At 33.7% G+C, this 22,066-nt stretch overlaps 1 protein-coding gene and 1 pseudogene across 5 annotated transcripts in view; both read left to right on the top strand.

Moving 5' to 3' along the window:
* Nucleotides 1-22,066, top strand: part of PIK3C3 (phosphatidylinositol 3-kinase catalytic subunit type 3) — a 139,571-nt gene that overhangs the window by 71,037 nt on the left and 46,468 nt on the right. For all 5 annotated transcript variants that reach the window (XM_023531417.1, XM_011361284.2, XM_011361278.2 and 2 more), the window contains 7 exons: nt 893-983; nt 6,217-6,284; nt 12,933-13,038; nt 14,515-14,631; nt 17,788-17,919; nt 20,726-20,854; nt 21,526-21,595. In XM_023531417.1, coding sequence (XP_023387185.1) covers nt 893-983; nt 6,217-6,284; nt 12,933-13,038; nt 14,515-14,631; nt 17,788-17,919; nt 20,726-20,854; nt 21,526-21,595 — 713 coding nt within the window. The remainder of the gene's footprint in view (nt 1-892; nt 984-6,216; nt 6,285-12,932; nt 13,039-14,514; nt 14,632-17,787; nt 17,920-20,725; nt 20,855-21,525; nt 21,596-22,066) is intronic.
* On the top strand, nt 19,341-19,459 carry LOC111741815 (annotated as a pseudogene).

The following is a 22,066-nucleotide window of genomic DNA, read 5'->3' as shown; positions in this document are numbered from 1 at the left end:
AAATCATATACCTTGCCAATAGTAGAGTTGACTCCAAATAGTAGAGTTGACTCCTGTTCTTTCTACTTTGCTGTTGTGCTTTCCACAAAATTTTACAATTTGAAATAATTAGGACTTTTGGTGAGAAATCTGAGGCCCAGTGGTATCAAGTTGTTTGTAAAGGTCATGAGATTTGTTAATGACAAAACAAAATCTAGAATTCAGATTTTCTGAATCAGTCCAATTTTCTCAATTATCACATGAGCTTAAGATTATATTTCTGAATTTTTCTTTATGATTATGTTAATACTGTTTTTCTTCTGTGTTTTATTTGGAGAAGAACTGAAAAACAGGAAACATTTTTTTCATCCCTAGGTGGTTTTATATTTTTCTATATTTAAGAGAAGAGAAACCCTTTACATTTTCTCCTGCTGTACATTGATTGGAAGCCTTTAGTCTCTAATCATGCTAATTTATTTTCCCCTTACTTATGGCTCCTAGAATTTTTTTTTTTTAGAAGACTATTTAAGATTTTATGACAGGATGTAAACTAAACCAATACTTTCCAAATTATGGTCTGCTGGTCACTAATTTGTATATTTTTTAAAAAGATAAAAAAAGATAGGGGTGGCCTTGTAGCTAGATATGTTCAGGAAATGCTGAAATGTTGGGTTAAAGTAAAATGGGCTCTGTTTTTGGAACTACAGTACTTAGCAACAGTTTTAATACACTGACTTGCTATACATTTCCAAGAGGCCTATATTCTCTGACGGGGCCTTTTTTACCAGAGCATAATGCTAGGAAGTGACACCTTAACCAGACATAATTGAGGTGAACTCTGCTAAAAAATGTGTATCTCCTCTTGTAGACAGAATATTTTACATATTAGTGATATCTCCTATTATTTTTTCAGCTCCCAAATTATAAGCAGCCCTCTTCCTCCAGTGTCTTCCCCTCCTCCTGCATCTAAAACAAAAGAAGGTTCAGATGGTGAAAATCTAGAGGTAAGTACAGAGCTTTTCAAGTTTCCTATATGAGAAATTCTACCAGATAAACATTTTATGTTTGTCTTTAAAACATTGACTTTGATTAATAAACTAAATATTACAACTTTATTAAATAACTTGTTTTATGATGCATGTTTTTAGCTTTTTCTATCAGCAAAAAGTGCCAGATAATCTTCAATTCAAGACACTTTATTGGTACTTTGGGCATACAAATGGATTCATAATGCAGTGTGAAAATAACCTGAGCTTAAATATTTTATTAAGGAAACTCAGAATATTTATTGTTAACACATTTATGAAACATTACTATAATTGTTGATTTTCGTGATTACCTTATAGAACTGTATGACTTCGATACTAAGGATAATATACTAAGAAGCTGTTTTAACTTATACAGAAAAATTAAATCCTTTTAGATAAGTAGACTAATTTTTGAGGTAAAAGAGGCCTATTTGGCTAGTGCTCCTCTGAAAGTACATTTGGAAGTGCATTTGCAGAAGCTGATCTAGTATATGTTGTTGAATTTCTCTCTAAGACTTCTAATTTGAGAAGAATTTTTCACACCTGATGTTTAAAATAAATAATACATGCTTTGATATTAGAAAATTCAGTTTTTAGGTATATTTATTACTTTTAGTCGATATTTAGGAGTTAATGTTGATGATCGAATGACTCTTGTTTTTACTATTAACTGTTAACCAGAGTTTGTGTGTCTGCTTTCCTCTTGATATAACAGAAAATACTGAAAAAGGAATTTTTAACTACAGGATCATAGAATCCTTAGGGAACCCTTTAAGGAACCATTCAGCGCCAGTTTAAATTTTTTGCCCTTTCAAAGCTAATTCATTCATTCATACATATCTTTTAAATTCTTATTATGTACCAGAAACTATTCTAGGTGCTGGAGTTGATGCAGCAGAGAACAAAGTAGTCAAACTCCTTGTCTTCATGGAGCTTACATTTTTACTTGGAGCTATTGAAATATTCCAGGGAGATTTATCAATAGCTTGAACCAGAGTGGTTTACACTGAAGATTGTGTGACATGATTGGATTCTGAAAGTTATGTTCAGAATATAGTTTTACACACTACTTATCATTTGAAATTTTTACGCCAAAAATAAAAATAATTTTTATATATTTCTGGTACTTCTTTTATGACGAATGAACTTGTCTGTTGTTATGCAGTGATTAAGCCTTTTCTCAGCTGAATAATTCCTTAAAGAGTTCAGGTAATCCAGACTATCCCAGAAAGCAGTGGGAATCATTTTGAGTGCTATTTCCCTCTCCCTTCCCCTATCCCCAGTAGAGTAATAATACTGTGTTGGCAGTCATCACCTTTAAGATATCTCTAAGCAATTAAGTGTTTAGGGATATCAAGACAATATCCAACCAAGCTGAATTCTCTCTCTTATCTCTACAGATACCAACATTCTTGTCTCTTCACTGACACCTGAGAAGTGTCTTGTTTTCTTTTCCTTTCTTTTTCTCTGTTTCTCTTGGTGTTTTAGGAAACCTCTATGCATGTCTGGCAAAATATTAGAAAGAAGATAGAAACTCAGTTAATATCATTTCACAAATATGGTCACTTTTTATTATTATTTGAGCTTTTGGTAAGAAGGTATGTTCCCAAATTGTTGGGTACATTACACATATGTCACTAGAGCAAGCTTATTTATTGTGTTGTGGTACCCCTTGCCTGTTATATTTTTTTTCTGCTTGATCCGTTAAAGAATTAGGGTAAAATTCCCCTTGTATAATGGTAGAATTGTCAACTCCTCCTTGTATTTCTATTGATTTTGCTTTAAAATTTTTGAAGCTATTTTATTAGGTGCATTCAAGTAAATTGAATCTTCTATCACTGTTTACTAAACCTCTTTATACCTAATTATGTTTTTGCCTTAAACTCTGTTTTGTCTGATATTAATAGAGCTTTCTATTGATTAGTATTCACTAGTATACTCATCAGTTCTTTCAGTGTTTCTGAGGCCTTATATTTTAGGTTTATCTCTTAAAAATATCATCTAGCTCATTTAAAAAAATATCTAGTTTAATACCTGTCTTTTAACTGGAACTTTCACCCCCCCCCTTTTTTTTTTTACTGTGATTAGAGCTATATTTGGATTTATTTCACCATTTTATGTGGTTCTTTCTATTTTTTTCTTACATGTTTTTTCCTTGCCCATGTTTGGCTGGATTCCTTCCTTATCTTCAATCTCTATCCCCAACTTAGAGGTTAGATTGTCTATATTGATTCTTTTACTAGTTATCCTAGAAAGTTTATTAACATCTAGCCTTAACATTAAGTCTGGCATAGTTAGTATTACCTTGTCTGAAACAGTACACTTCTTACTTGTATCTAATTTTAATCCAGTGATTTAGTTCTATCTTATTTAACCTTCAAATTAGATAATATTATTATTGTATACAATCAGTAACTATTTAGAGGTATTTACCTATATCCTTATTCACCATGTCTTCTTGTATCTCTGACCTTCAATACGATTCTTTTTTTGTTCATAAAGAACATTCTTCTCATTATTCTATATTTTTTAAATAATTGCTTATAAAGATTGAGCTTAAATTTTACAGTTTCCTGCTTCACAATATTTTTAAATTTAATTCTTCCCTATTTATGCTCTGCAAGTAAAGTTTTTAATGAAAAAAAAGCGTAATGTCAACTGAAACACAAATGTTTTCTATTTAAATTATATGTCACTGTATAAAAGTATAGCATCCTCATATAGTCAAAGATAAACTTTAGGCTTAGATTCTACTTATTAAACTCATGAATTCAGCATTGCATTATAGCTTTCTGTTTGAGTTTCCTTATTTTAAGATGTTATACATTTAAACTGTAGTGCTAAGGTTTTAGCTCTAAAATTTGAAATAAGATTTCTTGCCACCTCTGAAAGTAATAACATCTGCTCTGTGATAACAACCTCTTATTACTCTAACTTACTTTCCTAACTATCCCTACTGCACTGAAATTTCTAATCAATTGATCTCTACCCTTTTCTTTGTTCATCAGCCCCTGTAATATTTGCTTTACTCTGAATATAGCTTTTATCCCATGGTTCATCATTTTAATCATTTTTTTTATTAGTACTTTCAGTTCCCTTGGCAAAATCTTAACTCTTGATGAGCCTAATTAATCACCTATTTCTTTCGTACCTGAATAATGCTGAAGAAAAGAACATAGCCTAGCATGTTGATATCACTATAAATTCATGATCACAGAGTCAGGTAAGCACTCAACACTGTGTCATCTTACATTTCTGTAGTTGCATGCCTCTCCCTGTTCTGCAGTGACTCCTTCATACCTTTTGTGCTCTGTTCTTTATGCCCTGTCTCCCAGTCTCCAGATGATATTCTGTCTAATACTTAATAGAAACCACTAGGTAAGAATGGTCTCGATTTCCCATCACCAGATTTATAGATACGAGTCCCTTCTCATCCTTTACTTCTATTTTCTTGCACAGAAGAAACATAACTCCCTTCAAAGATAGTTTCTCTTCCTTTCCTGGTAGAAATATTCAAATATATGTTAATATCACCCATATTAAAAATTCAGAAATGAAAAAAACGAAATAAAAACTCTTGCTTGACATCACATCCCTCGATTCGGAACCTTATTCTCTTACTTTTCTTCATGATCAAGCTTCTCAAAGGAGTTGTTTGTACTTCTGACTCTCTCCTTCCCTTCTTTCCAGTCTAACCCATATCATTCTGGCCTTTGTTTCTCATCAATGTATTAAAACTTACTTTGACAAAGTAGTAAATGACTTTAATGTTTGTGATTTTAAATAGTTTTCATTTCCTCTCAGAAGTACTTAGTGCAAAGTAAATTACTTCCTTGAAAAAATTAACTCTTCTCGTGGTTTAGATCAGCAGTCCTCAGCCTTTTTGGCATCAGAGGCCGGTGTTCCTATGAGAATCTAATGCCTGATGCTCTGAGGTGGAGCTGAGGTGGTGATGCTAGCGCTGGGGAGCGACTGCAGGTGCCAATGAAGCTTTCGCTGGCTTGCCCGCTGCTCACCTGCTGTGTGGCCCAGTTCCTAACAGGCATAGACCAGTACTGGTCTGCGGCCTGTGGGTTGGGGACCCCTGGTTTAGATAATACCATACATCTCTGTTTTCTTTTTCACTTTTTTTGCCGTTCTTTCTATTTCTTTTGTCAGCACTTTTTCTTCACTGCTTGACATCTTAATAATCCTCAGGGTCCTCTTCTAGTCTCAATTTATACTCTTGCCCTTGGTTGCACTGATAAACTCAAATTTATATGTCTAGTGCATTTCTCTCACTTGAAGTTTAGATTCATATATCCAAATGATCAACCTACTTGACCTCCCTTATATATCTGGCAAGTATTTCAAAATACAGCTCTCTGCTCACACTCTAGTCCTTTCCTCATCTGCATGTTTCATCTGTGATGTAACAAATCATCTCATTTGCTAAATCTAGAAATTTGGGAGTTTTTTGTCAATTTCTTTCTTTCCTTCTTACTTCTTCATCAGCAGTTCCTTTTAATTATACTTCCAAAATATTTTTAAAAATCTCAACATCTCTGTGTCTTTACTCTCAACATTAACTCTTCTAGACTAGATAGCATGCTAACTGATCTCAGGCTGGACGTCTCAGAGCAGCTTTAGTCATTTTCATAAAATGTAGATCAGATTATCTCACTCTCCTCTCCTGCTTAAGATCTTTTTTGGGTACCCATTGCTTTGAAAATAAAATCTATACTCAATAGTGTGCCCTTAATGGTCTTGTACAACCTTTGCCTACCTTTTCAGCCTCATTTACTTTGATGTTCACTCTAATTTAGCCATATTGGGCCATTTTAAAATTCCTTGAACAGTTAAGTTCAGGGACTTTGTTCACAGTGTCATTTTGGTCTTGCCTAAATATCACATCCTTGTCACTGCCTTTGCTGACTTCCCAATCTAAATTGTTTTTATGACTGTTTCTTTAATGTCTCTCTCCTACACTAAATGTTAAGCCTCCAGTCGGACAAGGAAGTCTGTGAACCATGGCATCCTTAACCTCTCACATTCTGTTGCTTGGGTTAGAATAAATATTGGGTGGAGGGATGCAGGGATAGATCCATGCATGAAATCTGATCTGTGACTTAAGATGTGTAGATGAAAACTGATAGGCAAATGTAGACTCTTATTTCCTCCTTGTTTATAGCAGAAGGTAATACATATACATTTCTTTTAATTCTTTCAGCAAGATCTCTGTACCTTCTTGATATCAAGAGCCTGCAAAAACTCAACACTGGCTAATTATTTGTACTGGTATGTGAAAATAATTTTGTTTATTTTCTTATCACTCTTTAGGACTATTTTTCCCCCATACTGTAAACTTAAAGTCAGTTTACGATAAGGTATTAGCAGTCATCAAAGACCTAACTGTATTTATATCTAGTTGCATTCCTTTACAATTGTGTTTATGGAAATGCCTGTTAGCACCACTATATCTCTTCCTTTCTCTCTACAGGATCTAAGATAAACTTGCCTAAGGTTTTTGGTTTTCAGTTTGATGTCTGTTTGCCTTTTATGCTATTTAAGTAATGTAAGATTGATACTTCACAGTCCTTCATGAGTGTGTATTTTCACCGTATTTACCAAAACATTGGAATCATAAAAAAATAGCTTGAATTTGAAGTTACTTACTTTATAGATGAAGAAACTGAGGCAGAGGCAGGATGTGCTTGAACTTGATAGAACTTGAACTAGCATTAAATAATTTATTTAGCATTTTGTCATTTATAGAATATTGTCAGTAGTGACCTTTTCATCTTTGTCCCTGTGAAGTCAAGAGGGCAAGGGTAAATATCTCTATTTTATATGAGAACAAGTTTCTTGAGTTGAAGGTAAGAAAGAAACAAAGGCACAGAGAAGTAATTGACTTCTTGAGGCCCAATTAATATGAAGAATAGTTCCCTTTAATCATCAAGTCCGGGAGAGTGGTCTCTGAGTGCCCCGTGTCACAGAATTCTAAAGTGTGAAGGAAAAGAAGCTTAAGCTACGGGGAGAAATATTTTGGTTCAATAAAAAGAAAAAAAAAAAGCACTAGGATTAACACTAGGCTAGAGAGCTTTCTCTAGGTTTACAGAGCAAGAAAAGGGAAGAGCCAGCTGGGTAAGCCCTTCCTGACGCCTTCTGTACATTTGAGAGAACACTTAAAACTTCTTGACATAACTTGATATTTTTTAACTGTAGAAATGATCCCTGATCTAATCTTACTGTTCAGTTTACTGCATTTACTTGAACGGTACAAATTACTAGATATCCATTCTGAAAGCTCATTATTTTTGAAGAATAATGAGGCACTTTGCTTTTCATGGCAAAATTTAAAAAAATACTATCTTGTTTTAGATTGAGTGTAGAAAAACTGTCCAGTAGGTCAAATCAAGCCTTAACGTCATTCTCCTGCTCTCCAAACCTAATGTTATTGTGGACACTGCTGCTGTAGCCAAGAGCTAGGTAACTAAATTAAAGGGCTCTTCACAAACACAGGTATCCATTATTTGCATAAAAACAGTAAATAATTGTTTACTTTCAGTCTTTATGGTTCTCTTTATAAAGAAGAAAACCATAATTAGTAATCTTAACTACATCTGTCACTTTTACCCCCTTTGGAACCTATGATTTTTTTCTCTGTTGGCTTTAGTAGTGGGGAGAAAAATAGTTCCTTGCTTTTACTTTAGCAGTTTAATATAATATTCATAACACTACATTTCCCTCATAGTAAATTTCAGTATGTCCTTGAAAATATACCCACAGAACTTTTTGGCTAGTTGTTAATCACCATTTTTACTTTGAAAAGTTTATTTAGAAATTCTCATATTACCAAATAGCTACATTTTCCTTCTAATATAGGGTCTTGCTTCATAATGTTCTTCATAGTCCAACCTGAATTCTTAAGTATGTCTATTCTCTGGTGTTCCAGAGAAATATTTCCTCATGAAAATCTAAGTAAATATTTAGAAGTAAATAAAAAAATGTGTAAGGTACGTTGCCAAGTTTTTGAGTAAGTACTTATAAGTTTCTTAGGTATTTTAAAATAAAGATTTTATATATTTTTTAAATCATTTACTAAGAATTTCTTTATATGCACTTTTATTTCCTTGCAGTATTTATGGAAGTTTTATCTGGCTCAGAATTTATAGTGTTATGAAAGCTGTGTGTGTATATACTGATTATGTGGTGTTTTAAAACTACGTATTCTTTGGATTTGACTGTAGATCAGATTTCATTGTAAAACCTGAAATTAGTTGTGGTAGAGTCTTTGATCTCTTATTTTAAGTTGGAAGAGTTTTCACGCCATTCTGAAAGCAGCCAAACAGTAAGAAACCTATTAGATGAGCAGTTTCTAACAAGGCAATGGTTTCTGTTCAGAAAGAGCACTTTGTTTTCTCCATGGATAATAAACAAAGTACAACCCAGCTCCTTGTCTTATAAACATTCCATCAGACTTAGATTTGATTTGTTTTCTCACGGCATCTCTGATTCATTAAAGCAGTAGCATGTGCTTTGTGTATTTATTCGCCAAGGTGTAATTGTGTTTCCCATATTTACAGTCTGCATATTACATATTCAGAAATACTCATGGGAGGAGCTATTGATGTTGCCTTCTGGCTTTGGTAGGCACTGCTTTAGTGATTGTAGGTGAATCATGGGAAATAATTTCAAATGGTTGGTTTAAAATGATTATTGTCTTCCTTTGAAACTGTACAGAATGGTATAAAAATATTAATCAAATGTAACAATTTAAGTGCCTCTAACCCTAAGCTTACTGTATTATAACAAATATATTAAGATATAAATTTTAATTGATTATGCTGTTTCCTTTTGAACATTTTGAATTTCTTTTTTCATTTATTTCTTTTCCAGTAATTTAAATGAGATTACTGCTATAGATGAATCCTCAGGGGCCTATTATTATGCAGACAGCCCTTTTGAAATGAATAATGTCAACCTTTTCAGCCAATGAGGGGAGTTAGAGTCTCCAGTCTGTAAAGTGTGGAATATCAGGATCTATGAATCCTTTCAGTGTTTTATTTTTATAGCTTCTCTAGCATGTTGAAATTGAAAGTAAACTTTGGATGCTTCAACATGTTTTTCTGTAACTTTTAAGACCTTTCAAAGTAACAAGAGTTATTTACTCCACAAAACAAAATTTCTAGGCAACAGGTAGATTCCTGAAGTCATCTTAAAATTGTTACCTGGACAATTTTGTCTGCCTTTCTACTTGAGGATGACAGGTTTCAAGGGAATACCTTTTAGAGTGCTTTGTGGAATCTAGCTTACTGTTGTGAACAGAGAATTCAGAAATGATTCAAATCTAGGTCTTCTAGACGTGATCTAAATTTTATGTGTTCATCTAGAACAGAGCTGTCCAGTGAAACTTTCTTCAGTGACGGAAATAATCTGCCGTGCTGCACGTATGACTGCTGAGCACTGAGATGTGCATAGTGTGACTGAGAAACTGAATTTTAATTTTTATTCAATTTTAATTAATTTTATTTTAGATAATCATGTGTATCCTGTGTCTCTAGAAGGCTTTCTTGATTGAAGATTCAAGAATGCCTTCTTGAGTTTTTGGTCTAGAACTCTTGTTGGGAACATGATATGGTGGATATAGTGTCGTGGTTCAGTTCCTTAACCACTTTATAGAAATTCTAGGTTAGTACAACTCTGGGGACTTCCAGAACACCTGTTATTGTAATCGTAAAGCATGACACTGGGAAGTTGGGAGGGGAAGACACTTAATTTTATCAATATTTTATCAAATACTTCTGTGTATAAGACTATATTGTACATGTCAGGCTACTGAAAATTTTGTAAGATATGGCATCTGGCATCAGTTTCTAAAGAGAGCTAGGAGATAAAAACATGTGAAATAGTGACTAGGTAATATTATCAGTTCAAGTTGTGTGAGAGGGTATGCCTTTTCCAGGAAGTCAAAGAAGTAAGAAGTTGTTAAGGTTTGTGAAGACTTCCTGAACTAGAATGTCACATATATTGGAAGGATGGGTAGAATATGGAGAGATGAAATGGGAAGGTATTTCTGCAGCATGACCAAAACCACAAAGGGGTAATTAGGAGATTGACCTGACTGGAGTGTGAATGCTTGAATTGGGCATAGTGTAAGTTTGAACCAGAAGTTTGGCCCAGAAACTGTTTTAAAATAGTAGAAAGGATGGAACCATTGATGTTTTTATTAATAGAGGTGGGGCATGTTGAAAGTAGTTTAAAGAATAAAAGTTTAGTATGATTGTATTGAGCAATGAGGTGTTTCTTTTTAGAGTTGAAGAGACCAGGTAAGAGCTACCTCCTGGTCGATTCCAGATGGGGCTGGCTAGTAGCGCAGAACCATTATAAGAGGCATTTTATAGGAAAAAGTCAACAAGGTTTGATTGAATATTGGTGTTTGAAGCAGGGAAATGTGAGCTAGGTTTGGCTCTAGATGCATGGACCACAAATTAAACACAAAGCGCCAGTGACAGTTTTAGATAGAGCTTGTGTTCTCTGGTTTTATTACAGCCTCATCTCTCTTTTCTTATATTCAGGTGATGCAAACATTTATGTTTCCTGCCTGACTTTTGAGAAAACTTGAGTTTATAAACTCTGACACATGAGAATTTCTAGTCCAAATGTCTGAGATATTAATAATACCTTTAATAGAGATAGAAAAATAACTCAGTATGACGACTTCAATTTTACAACTGTTCAGTTAAAAATGACAAGCAGTCCCTTAAAAAGGGGAACTGCTGTTTGAAAATTAGGGAGGATGAATGTAAAAGCAGGCCAAGTAATGAAATGCAAAATTAGATTTTATTTATGTTAAGAGGGATGTATATTCACCTTTGAGAATTATCAACATTGAGATAATGGTTAAATTCATAAGATCGGAGTCATTCATTCATTCATTCAACAAAAGTATATTTACTGTTATGAGTCAAGCATGGAAATGCTGGCAGTAAGTGTGAATAAGACAGTAAGCTCTTTGCTTTCATAAAGTTTACCTTCTAGATGGCTATTTGTACTATTTCTTTCTTAGAAATAGTACAAAGGAAAATAATAGGTAGTAGTTGTGAATTGTGATTTGTGAATCACTATCAATTAAGGAGGTTGAAAAATTTCATGTGGCTTTTAAAGATAAAACAGTGTAAGAGTAAGCTTAGTAGAATATAAGGAATCATGGTAGGAGCCCAAAGTTCTGCGTTCTGATTATACTTCTATACTCAACTAATTGTGCCGTGGTGGGCGAGATACAACCCCTCTAAGTTTCGCTATTGATGAAACAAGCAAATTGGTCTAGATCTGTGTTTTTTAAACTACATATCATGATCCATTAAAATAAGTGTTAAGGCTCACAATCTAGAACTATCATTCAAAGAAAAAAAATATGAAACGTTTTTCATTTAATGCATCTGTGTGCCCATGTGGGGCTGTGTGTACTGAGTTTTGATAGGAACCCTTGTGTACTGTTAGTGGGATTGTAAATCAGTACAGCCGCTATGGAAACAGTATGGAGGCCTTATTTACAATAGCCAAAATATGGAAGCAACCTAGGTGTCCATGAACGAATGGAATAAGAAGTTATGGTACACATACACACACATTGGAGTATTACTCAGCCATAAAAAGAATGAAATCTTTGCCATTTGCACAACATAGATGGACGTAGAGAGCAATAAGAGAAATAAGTCTGAGAAAGACAAATACCATGTGATCTCACTTATATTTTGAATCTGAAGGTCAAAACAAACAAGCAAGCAAAACAAAACAGAAACAGACTCATAGATATAGAGAACAAACTAATGATTGGCAGACAGGGGGGTTTTGAGGGGATGGATGAAAAAGGTGAAGGAGATTAAGAGGTACAAATTTCCAGTTGTAAAATAAAGTCATGGGGATGTAAAGTACAGCACAGAGAATGTAGTCAGTAGTATCATTATAACTGTACAGCGATAGGTTACTAGAATTGTAAGGTATATAGATGTTGAATTGCTATGTTGTACACCTGAAACTAATATAATATAAGTCAACTATACTTAAAAAAAAAAAAACAAAAAACAGAAACACTGGATTAGAAGACCTCTAAAATCTAATTTAACCAGAGGGAAATGAGGGTAGGAGGGAGGTAGAAAAGGATAAAGGGGGCCAAATATATAGTGACAAAAGAAGACCTGACTACACATGATGTAATATACTGATGATATATTATAGAATGGTACACTTGAAACCTATATAATTTTATTAACCAATGTACCCCAATAAATTTAATAAAATTAATTTAAAAAAATGTAGATCATTGCTCATGTGATTTTGTAGTTGCATAAGTAGTTTAGGTTTAAGAAAATATTTACAACTTTAACTCTCTAAAACCACAATTTTATGATGGAAAAATTGAAGATTACATATGGGTTTTTGAGAAATGGGGAAATTGGATGGGAAAGGAAAAATCAATTAAAAATTTTATTCATCTTTCAGAAGAATATTAGTAAGGGAAATAACTTCAGAATAAGAGAGCCTTAAGTAACACCAAAAGTATTACATAGGTTGTGAAAATATTTTTGTTCCTGTGTTACTGGGCAAATATGTGAGCTTAGACGATTTCTAAAGATGTCAGTGCTTTACGTACCTCATATAATAGTAAGAGTGAAAGCTTGTTTCGATGCCAAAGATTTTTAGAAAATCAAGGATATGGTGCAAATTAAGGCGTTACTATTATTAATTTACCTTTTATAGATGGTTGTATATGTTCCTCAGTTTTCCACTTTTAAAAGAGTGATGATAAAATATGTCTCATCACTCCCATTTCATTATTTTTGCAAATGTGAATTAACCTGTTTTAATGAAAAGGCTTAAATATTTACAGAGTGAATCTGAGTTTCATTTCACATCTTCTGACTGACTTACCTTATTTTTAAGGTATGTGATAGTGGAATGTGAAGATCAGGATACTCAGCAGAGAGATCCAAAGACCCATGAGATGTACTTGAATGTAATGAGACGATTCAGCCAAGCATTGTTGAAGGTAACCATTTAATGTGGGCGTTGGCAAACAGTGGATGGACCAAATCTGGTCTGTTGCCCGTTTTGGTATGTCTCATGAGCTAAGAATGGTTTTTATATTTTCAAATGGTTGAAAAAATTAAAAGAAAAAAATATTTTGTCATATAGGAAAATTGTGAAATTTAAACGTCAGTATTCATAAGTAAAATTTTATTGAAACATGGTCATGCTCATTTGTTTTCAAATTGTGGCCATTTTTGTACTACAATAGCACTTGAATAGTTGGATTTGAAAGTGTATGGCCAGCAGGCCTAAAGTGTTTATACTTTGCCCTTTACAAAAAGTTTTGTTTATCTCTGATATAATAAAATAAACCTATATAAGAAACAAAAACCCCCAAAGTTTAACTTTTTCATTTTCATCTGTTTTCTGTTTTTCTTTTCAGACTAGGTACATTTTTCAGAAATATGGCAATGATCATATTGTAGATAATGGTCATATAGCAGACACTTTCTATATAACATCTTTTTCTCTTTTAAAATTTTTTTAAGATTTGTAAGGCCATTTTTCCCCTGATGTTCTTCTGGTTCTTAAAACAATGTCATAGTTTAGCCAGCAGAGGGTGCACGGGCAGTGAAAATAAAACTCAGAACATTAATCTGATTACAGAAATATTGTACTTCATCTTTTATCTTGTTTTATATTATTAAAAATTTAAATCACCTCTTATTGAACTCTTTGAAACTAAACTTTTATATAATTCTCAGAACTCAGAGCCTCTTTATCAAACTGATTAGCAAATAAGCAGTTGGTCTTATTTTCTAATCTGTTCTATCACTTATAGCCTTTGTCACAGCTTGTGAAGCAATCTCAGTTCCTCTGAGCTTAAATGTTCTTATCTTCAAAATGAGGATGATGATATTTGCCCAGTTGCCCTTATCAGTGGAATTCGAAAGGTTAAATGAAAAAATGTATTTTATAATTTATGAACTAGGAATCATTATAGGACTTTATAGTATTTAGTTTTTATGACATATTTTACCGAGCCAGCATGCAATATGTTGCTATTTGAATACTTTCCTTTTTATTTTTTAGTAGATTTTTAGTTTTTGTAGATATTATTGTTTCTGCCATATGCCCAGCACATTTCTGAAGACATCATAGGTGTCCAGATATTTATTGAATCAGTGAGTGAATGCATTTTGGGGAATGAATTCTATCTTGTCACATGGTTGAATGTGAAAAAAAAATACTGTTTTGGATAGACTCAAATATTTGCTGAAGACTCAGATAGTTTTCAACTGTGGAGGAGTTGGTGGTGTTTAAGATAGTGAGTTTCTCATTATCTCTGAATCAAGATAATTAATCTTTTTCAATTGCACTTTGTATTGAAGTTTGCAGCTATTAGAGGAATAAATAAAGATCACCCATGCTATTAAAGAAACCCCAGTCATTATGCTGCATAGAACTAATTTTCCTGTCTGCTGAATCCCTTCAGGGTGATAAGTCTGTCAGAGTTATGCGTTCTTTGCTGGCTGCACAGCAGACATTCGTAGATCGGCTGGTGCATCTAATGAAGGCAGTGCAGCGTGAAAGTGGAAATCGTAAGAAAAAGGTAAACCTATAGGCTTTGCCTTCCATTTGTGACGAATAATGCCTTGATATTATAAGATACTGAGTTTTGGTACTTTCTTTTTAGGTTGATATATTTTATGAAATTTTTATCATGTAATTATAGTAGTAGGAACACTTAAAAGTACTGATTATGTACAAGATCCTGTTTTATAAGTTTACATATATTGACTTAATCCTCATAACAACCCTATAAATTAGGTACTATTATTAACCTAATTACACAGAGAAGTAGGGATAGAGAAGTTATTTTTCCAGTGCCCTCAGCTTGTGTTAGTGTTAGGATTTGTACCCAGGTATTCTAAGTTTATGTTTTTATCTACAACGTCTTATTGGCTCATTCTTTAGAATCTTAGCATGCTAGAATATAATTCATTTGACATGGAAAGGACCTCTGGAGATAATTTAGATTAGAATTTTTTAGTGAAAATGAAGATCCAGAGTAACTTATCTAAGGTTGCAGAACTAGTTGTTAGTAAGATACTGGTTTTGTATTTGTTCTCACAGCCAGTACATTTATCTTTCTTTCAACAGTGAGGCTTTTACTTGGTGAGACTAGATGAGTATCTGTTCTTCACTTCTCATTTATCCTAATCAATAGCCTAAATGATATGAAGGACTCACTTTGTATCTTCTCCTTATCTCATCCCATAGTAGGCATATCTTTCTTAATGACCTTTGTTAAATAACACAATACATGTTACTGTTGCTCTCCAGGCTTGTGAGAAGAAGGTGGAGAGAGGAGAAGGTGAAAGACTGAGTCAGGAATTGAAAGGCAGGGGATCAGGTCTGAAGAGAATTGCTAGCAGAGATACGTACATGGAATAATGTTCATAAGTTTAGGAAAGAGAAAATAGGCTGAAGAGAAACACAATTCTATTAAGTTATCCTTTTTTTGTTGTCGAAATGGTCACAAACCATGGTTAAATAACTAAATCCCTACTACACTTCCTTCTGAAGCCCCTCTCCCGAAAGTGCCTTTGTGAGAAGCAGTGCGATTCAAATGCCCAGTGGCAGAGGGAGTGTCTGTTACTGTGACTGTCAGTTTGGGGCATGTACTTAAAGCATAATTTGTTTTTGCATAATGTACTCTTCTATTTATTACACATAAGAATCTCTGGCTACTCCTCAGTTTTATCTATTTGGGAGGATGACTACTTATTTGAGACATCACTTAGAGCCCCCCAAAATAAATTTTGTTTTTGCCACCAAGGCTTTTATTTTAAGTTAGACAATCTCAACTATAGTCTCAACTTTGGCAGAAAGTCTTTTTAGTTTATGTAGATTTACTAGAAACAAGCTCTGGCACCATGGAGAGATGCCGAGATGGCTCTCTACTACCATTATTTGTGTTGCTGCTAGTAATAATGTCATGACTACTGCTAATAATTTAAAATCATACTTGTACTTTTCACCTCCTCATAATAAAGTTGGGAGAGACATATGGAGAAAATAAAGCAGGAAAGGGGGATTGAAAGGGCTGGGTTCAAGTAGTGAGGCAGTGTTTCACTTCTTAACAGAATGGTCTGGGAAGGCCTCACGGAGAAGGCGGCATTTGAACAAGACCTGAACAGGTGAGGGAACAAGCCATGTGAATATCTAGAGAAGACTATTCCAGCCAGAGGAACAGCAGGCCATGTGGGAACATGTGTGACATGTTTGAGACATAGGAAGAAGCCCACTGTTTTTAGAGCAAATGAAGCATGGAGTAGAATAGTAGTAGATGAGGACAGAGGACAAAGATAATAGGGAAACAGATGGAGGAGATCTTTGCAAGCCATTATGAGGACTTTGACTTAAACATTGAGTTAGAGTGGAAGCTATTGGAGGTTTTGAATAGAAAAGTGACATCATCTGACTTACATTTTAGCAGTAGCATTCTAGTTTTTGATAAGAGACTGTAAGAGGCAAAACTTGAATAAGAAGAGCAATCAGGAGCCTATTGCAGTAATCAAGATAGGAAATGATGGGGGCTTGGACCCCAGGGCTTATAGTGGTGGAGGTGGCGAGAAGTGGCTGAATTTTTTTACCCTTCTCTTATTATCTGCTTTCTGGTTATTTTATTATTAGCACATTAGCTAGAAATTGGATATTAGTTGATTTTACTTCATACTACTATATCTGATAGTACGTTTGATTAGGTAGATTTACTGAGTTTTGTAAGGGATATACAGAAATTTATATACAGTTTTCAGTTGACATCAACTTGAACTTTCCATGATTTAAGGATTGGACTATTACGGAAGGGAAAAAATTTAACTTTTATGTCTTGGTGGTCCTGGAAACATTATTTTTCTGAACTTGCATCTCATTGATTTCAGAGTTCTCTCCTTTGATGCATATGTCTTTCAGTGGTATTACAGTTGAAGTGTTTTATGCTGCTGGGATTGACAAGTCACGATTTCCCCCTTAAAGATGAAGCTCACCTGTTTAAAGAATGCGTGACTCACAGATTTAAAGGAAGTAGATTATTCTTTTGAAATTGAGTGGAAGGCCTTGGTTTAAAACACTACAGATGCTGTTAAGTGATGAAGCTGGTTCACTGTGACTTGAATTTCTATTTCTGAAATCTTGACTCAATGCGGTGTGCATGTGAACTGAAGAAAATAAATGATGATATCTTAGGAAAAGTTACATCACTCAGAGTCAATAGTAAAAGGTAGTGTCCAAGTTCTGCCAAGTAAATTGAGTTTACTTTTTAAACCCAAAACATGCACTGGAGCCACATAATAAAATTCTTGCTTAATTTTCCATTTGGCCATGGAAAATTAAACTTCAAATGAAATTACAGTTTCTCTTTGTGGCTTCACAAATCCTTTGAAAAGAGAAATTTAATCTTTATGTGTGGCTTCTGTTTCTCAGTTGCAGCAAGAGAAATATATTCCCTAATTTCATGAAAGTCCAGCTTTTCATAGTCAAAAGAATTGTTCCTTTTAAAGCATCTCCTACTTTTGTCAGCTGGATTATAAGCGCTTGAATCTCACATATACACTATCCCCTTTATGTTACCTTCTACATATTTTTTGTGGTGCTTTGCAGATATTTTAAAGTTAATAGAATCAGTCTTAATGTCTTCATTACATTTTGTAAACTACTTTTTCATTTAACCTAATTAATCCTTTCTAACTTGTTTTCCTAGAATGAAAGACTACAGGCATTGCTGGGAGACAATGAAAAGATGAATTTGTCAGATGTGGAACTTATCCCATTGCCTTTAGAACCTCAGGTGAAAATTAGAGGAATAATCCCAGAAACAGCTACATTATTCAAGGTAACTGTGATGGAACTTTAATGTATATGATTGAACCTAATTCTTTAGAGCTAGAACAGAGACACTGCTGTTGAAAATTATTACATCTCAGGTAATATGTATAATTTTATTTCATTTAGTAAATGCTAGACAAAAAGATACCTTTTATTAGTGCTATTTGACTTAAGATTATGTATTACCTATAGGCATTTAAGTATGAAATGTTTAAAGTATTTTTATATATCTAGGTTGTTTTTTAATCTTTTAATTCTTTGAACTATTTATTAATCAGACTACACCTACTTTTTTCCATATGAGCTTTTTTTTTTTAAATTAATTTGCAAAACTTATATTATGCATTCAGCTCATAAGTTCACATGGTTAGATATCAGTCCCAGTTAACCTTTTAACATTTGTCAATTTGATATATGTTCCTATGACTTAAATTTTTTCTTTTTTCGTAATATTTTCAAGTAGTACACTAATTGTCTGTGGTCCTTAATAGCATGCCAGGCTTTTTGTTTTGGCTGGCCACCACTTGGATAGTTAAAAACAGATAATGGCAGCTGCCTTCTCTACTTTGGTCAAAGGACTGAGCCTCATTACCTGTAAAGCATTTTTATCTGCCAGACGTCATAATGAAAGGTCTCTGTGATATGTAGTGTTTTAGGTTTTGTGATTCTAGGGGGTTGAAGGGCATAAGTTGCATTGGGATATTACTTTGCATTAGATAAGGAAGGGGCTTATAGAACAACATGTTATGTTTATTAAAAGGGGTGTCATTGCAGTGAGAAATGGTTCAGATTTTTTAAAGGGTATGTTTAAAGGCAAAGTATGTGGGTATTCTTGAAAATTTTGAGCTGAAGTTTAGGATTAATGGTTTTGGGACATTTACTACATAACTCTGGTTTAGTAATTCTAAATCATTTTTTGTGTCATGAATGCTTTTGAGAGTCCAAAGAAAGTGATGGATTACGTACTTTAGAAAGTTACTCATATGCTTGTACTTCCGCTGGGTTTTCTGCACACAGTTGTAGGGGATTCCATGCATTCTTATTGTCCCTTTATGAAATCCTTGGAGCTGAAAAGATTATAGACCCAGCATTTGGCGTTTTTAAGAGAATTTTGTAGACCTTAGCTTAAGAGCCAAAGCTATCTTCATGGAGAAATGAACCCTTTAAAGCATTGGGTATAGTGCTAGTTATTCTCTGGTTGTCTTCTGCTTGCTTTAGATTTCAGAAGAAATCTAAATTTCAGAATCAGATCTGGATCTGAAAAGGGAAATTACAACACAAATCCTCTTGCCTGTCATTTTTTTAGGAAGTTCAGTTTCAGTTATTCTTCTTGAGCTTTTGGGAACCAAGACACAGGGCAATTTATAAAACACGTTTTTGCCTGGAGTGATAAAAAGATTCTTGAAATTTAAGATAATTTAAAGCTCTGTCTACAGCCATGCCACTTTGAACAAGCCAGATCCCATCTGATCTCGGAAGCTAAGCAGGGTCGGGCCTGGTTAGTACTTGAATGGGAGACCACCTAGGAAGACCAGGTTCTGTAGGCGTAAAAAATAAATAAAAAATTAAAAGTAAGGGATCGTAAGCTGACAAGTTCCTTGCAATCTGTGAGGTCAGCCAAGGGATATCTCGCCTAAAAAAATAAAAAAATTACAAAGAAAAAAGATAATTTAAAGCTCAGAGTTTCAGTCCACTAGAGATTATAAGTTCTGAACATATATTCTCTGAAGCATTTTTGATGCCTTTTCCCTCTGTTTTATAAGAAAGTTTTTAAACATACAACAAAGTTAAAAGAGTTTATAATAAGTAACTGTATAACTACCACTTTGATTCTGTTGTTAACATTTTATTCTGTGGGCTTTGTCACATATTTCTTCATCCCTCTATGTGATACATTTTGTGCTGTTATTTCTCATGGCCTACATAAATTGATGTTATTTTTTAAAACTCATCACTCATTTTTTTCTTTAGATTATTATAGATTTCTTCAAATTTCCATATTATATAATTTTTTCTCAGTGATCAAAACCAGTAGGGCATATCTCTCAGAACAGTTTTCTGACCTTTTATCTCCAATGCAGTAGTCCTCAAGGTGCTACTGTATGGGAGATTTTGTATCTAAAGAAAATTTAATTATATTATTTGATTTAAACATACACCTAAAGTAAGTCATAGATTTTATCTAATTAAGAAAAAGATTTGGAGAAAACATAATTATTCCAGAATAAAAGATAAAGGTATTTGAGATCTCCCTTCATTTTATAAAAGAGTAATTTGAGTCTCAAAGCTGCACAGCTAATTATATACCTGCCATTAGAAACCAGTGCTCTTTACTTTTTATCTGGTACATTGTTATGCTATATTTTTATCTCATTTATTCTGGTATGTCTCTAATAATACAAGTAGTGATAGCAAACACATATAGAATGTCTGCTCTTTACCAGGCATGGTACCAGACTCTTAACCCTCTCCAGTTTAAGATTACCTTAGCAACTTTGCAGAGGAGGTGTTACGTTTTATTTTACAGGTGAAGAAGTATTAAAGAATATGTACAAGATCATCCAGTTCATATCTGGAAAAGCCTGGGTTCATATCCATGCCTGTGCTCTTGATGTTGTGTAGGCTTCTGACTATTAGCTAGCTTACTGTTTTCTCCAAGGTACCCTAATGCATCTTGCTGCCAACTCATTTTGTTTCTTTAGGTCACATTTACCTGTCTTTTTTCCCTTACATGTCAGCATTTTCTTCTGTGTATAAAAAAGTTTTATGCGTTAATTTATCTCCAAATTTGAAAACAATATTTTTATTTCCAGAGTGCCCTTATGCCTGCACAGTTATTCTTTAAGACAGAAGATGGAGGCAAATATCCAGTTATATTTAAGCATGGGGATGATTTACGACAAGATCAACTTATTCTTCAAATAATTTCGCTCATGGACAAGGTGAACGTGACCTTATGCTGGTGGGGAACACTATTTCATTTTAGAGAACTATTGTTTAGTGCATATGCTGTATATGGACACAAGGTGTTTTTTGTAACTTTCAAGTACAATCTAGAAACCACCTGTCTCCATTTGACCTTGTATAAATTTTGTTGTTTTTGTACATTTCAGAATGGCTCTTGTGATAAGTATAAAGTGAAACTGCATGTGTTCCTTTTTATAAAACCTTTTTCCCAATTAAGGTCTCTGAATGTTGGATTTAGTAATTTCCTTCCTCTTAGTCCAGCTAGATCTTCTTTTTTAAATACCATCCCTAACCCTGGCTTTTAAAGGAACTTATTTGCCCTCATTTCTTTTTTTCCTGAGTTCTAAAATACTTTATGACCAGAAAAAAAGAAAAAACTGCATAAATCAGTAGGAGGAATCCTACTATTCACGGAAAACTACTGACAGTGATTTAGAGTAAGATAAAAAATTTGGCATGCCATCAAGCAAACGCTTAATAATTTTTTTTTGGTAATGGAAATTAAGTTAACTAAATAATTTAGTTAAACCTTAATTTAAGTTCACCTCCTGAATCCGGTGTATTAAACTGCTATAATACTTGCTTGCAAAACTGTTTCATTACAAACTTTACATTTGATTAATGTATTGTACCTTTTGATCAAAAGCTGCTACGGAAAGAAAATCTGGATTTGAAGTTAACACCCTATAAAGTATTAGCCACTAGTACAAAACATGGTAAGTTTATTTTACATCGTCATTATTTCACTGTCCAATGAGTATACTTTTCCTTTTTTTTAATTGAAAGTTGTGAAGAATGTTAGAGATTGAACTGATTTGTAGATCTGAAGACCAATTGGGCTTGCCTGCCTGCTTCTCCCCCTCCTTTATAAAATCATTAAACAGCATATTTGGAAGAAAAATTAAAAATTTCTCATGTATTTTTTGCATTCAAAACTGATTATAATTCATAGTAGTTTCTTACATAATAATCTGTGTCCTGATCATCTTTCAGAGTTACTACGGCCAGAGTGGCTTTGTACTGTGCTCTCCTTACATAGGTCACTTATTAACTAATATTTTTTTATATGGATCCATAACATCAAAGTCTTTCTGAGATTGAATAATTTCTGGAAGTTTGGTGGAAGATTCCCTAGGCATATTAGTCTAATGCCTGTTGTAAATTCCATAGTCTTGTTACTCGTAGAG

Source organism: Pteropus vampyrus, unplaced genomic scaffold (genome assembly GCF_000151845.1).
Source record: "Pteropus vampyrus isolate Shadow unplaced genomic scaffold, Pvam_2.0 Scaffold3, whole genome shotgun sequence".
In the NCBI taxonomy this organism is placed as follows: domain Eukaryota; kingdom Metazoa; phylum Chordata; class Mammalia; order Chiroptera; family Pteropodidae; genus Pteropus; species Pteropus vampyrus.
Note: the sequence above shows the minus strand (reverse complement) of the source record. Positions and strands in the feature narration are given on the sequence as shown.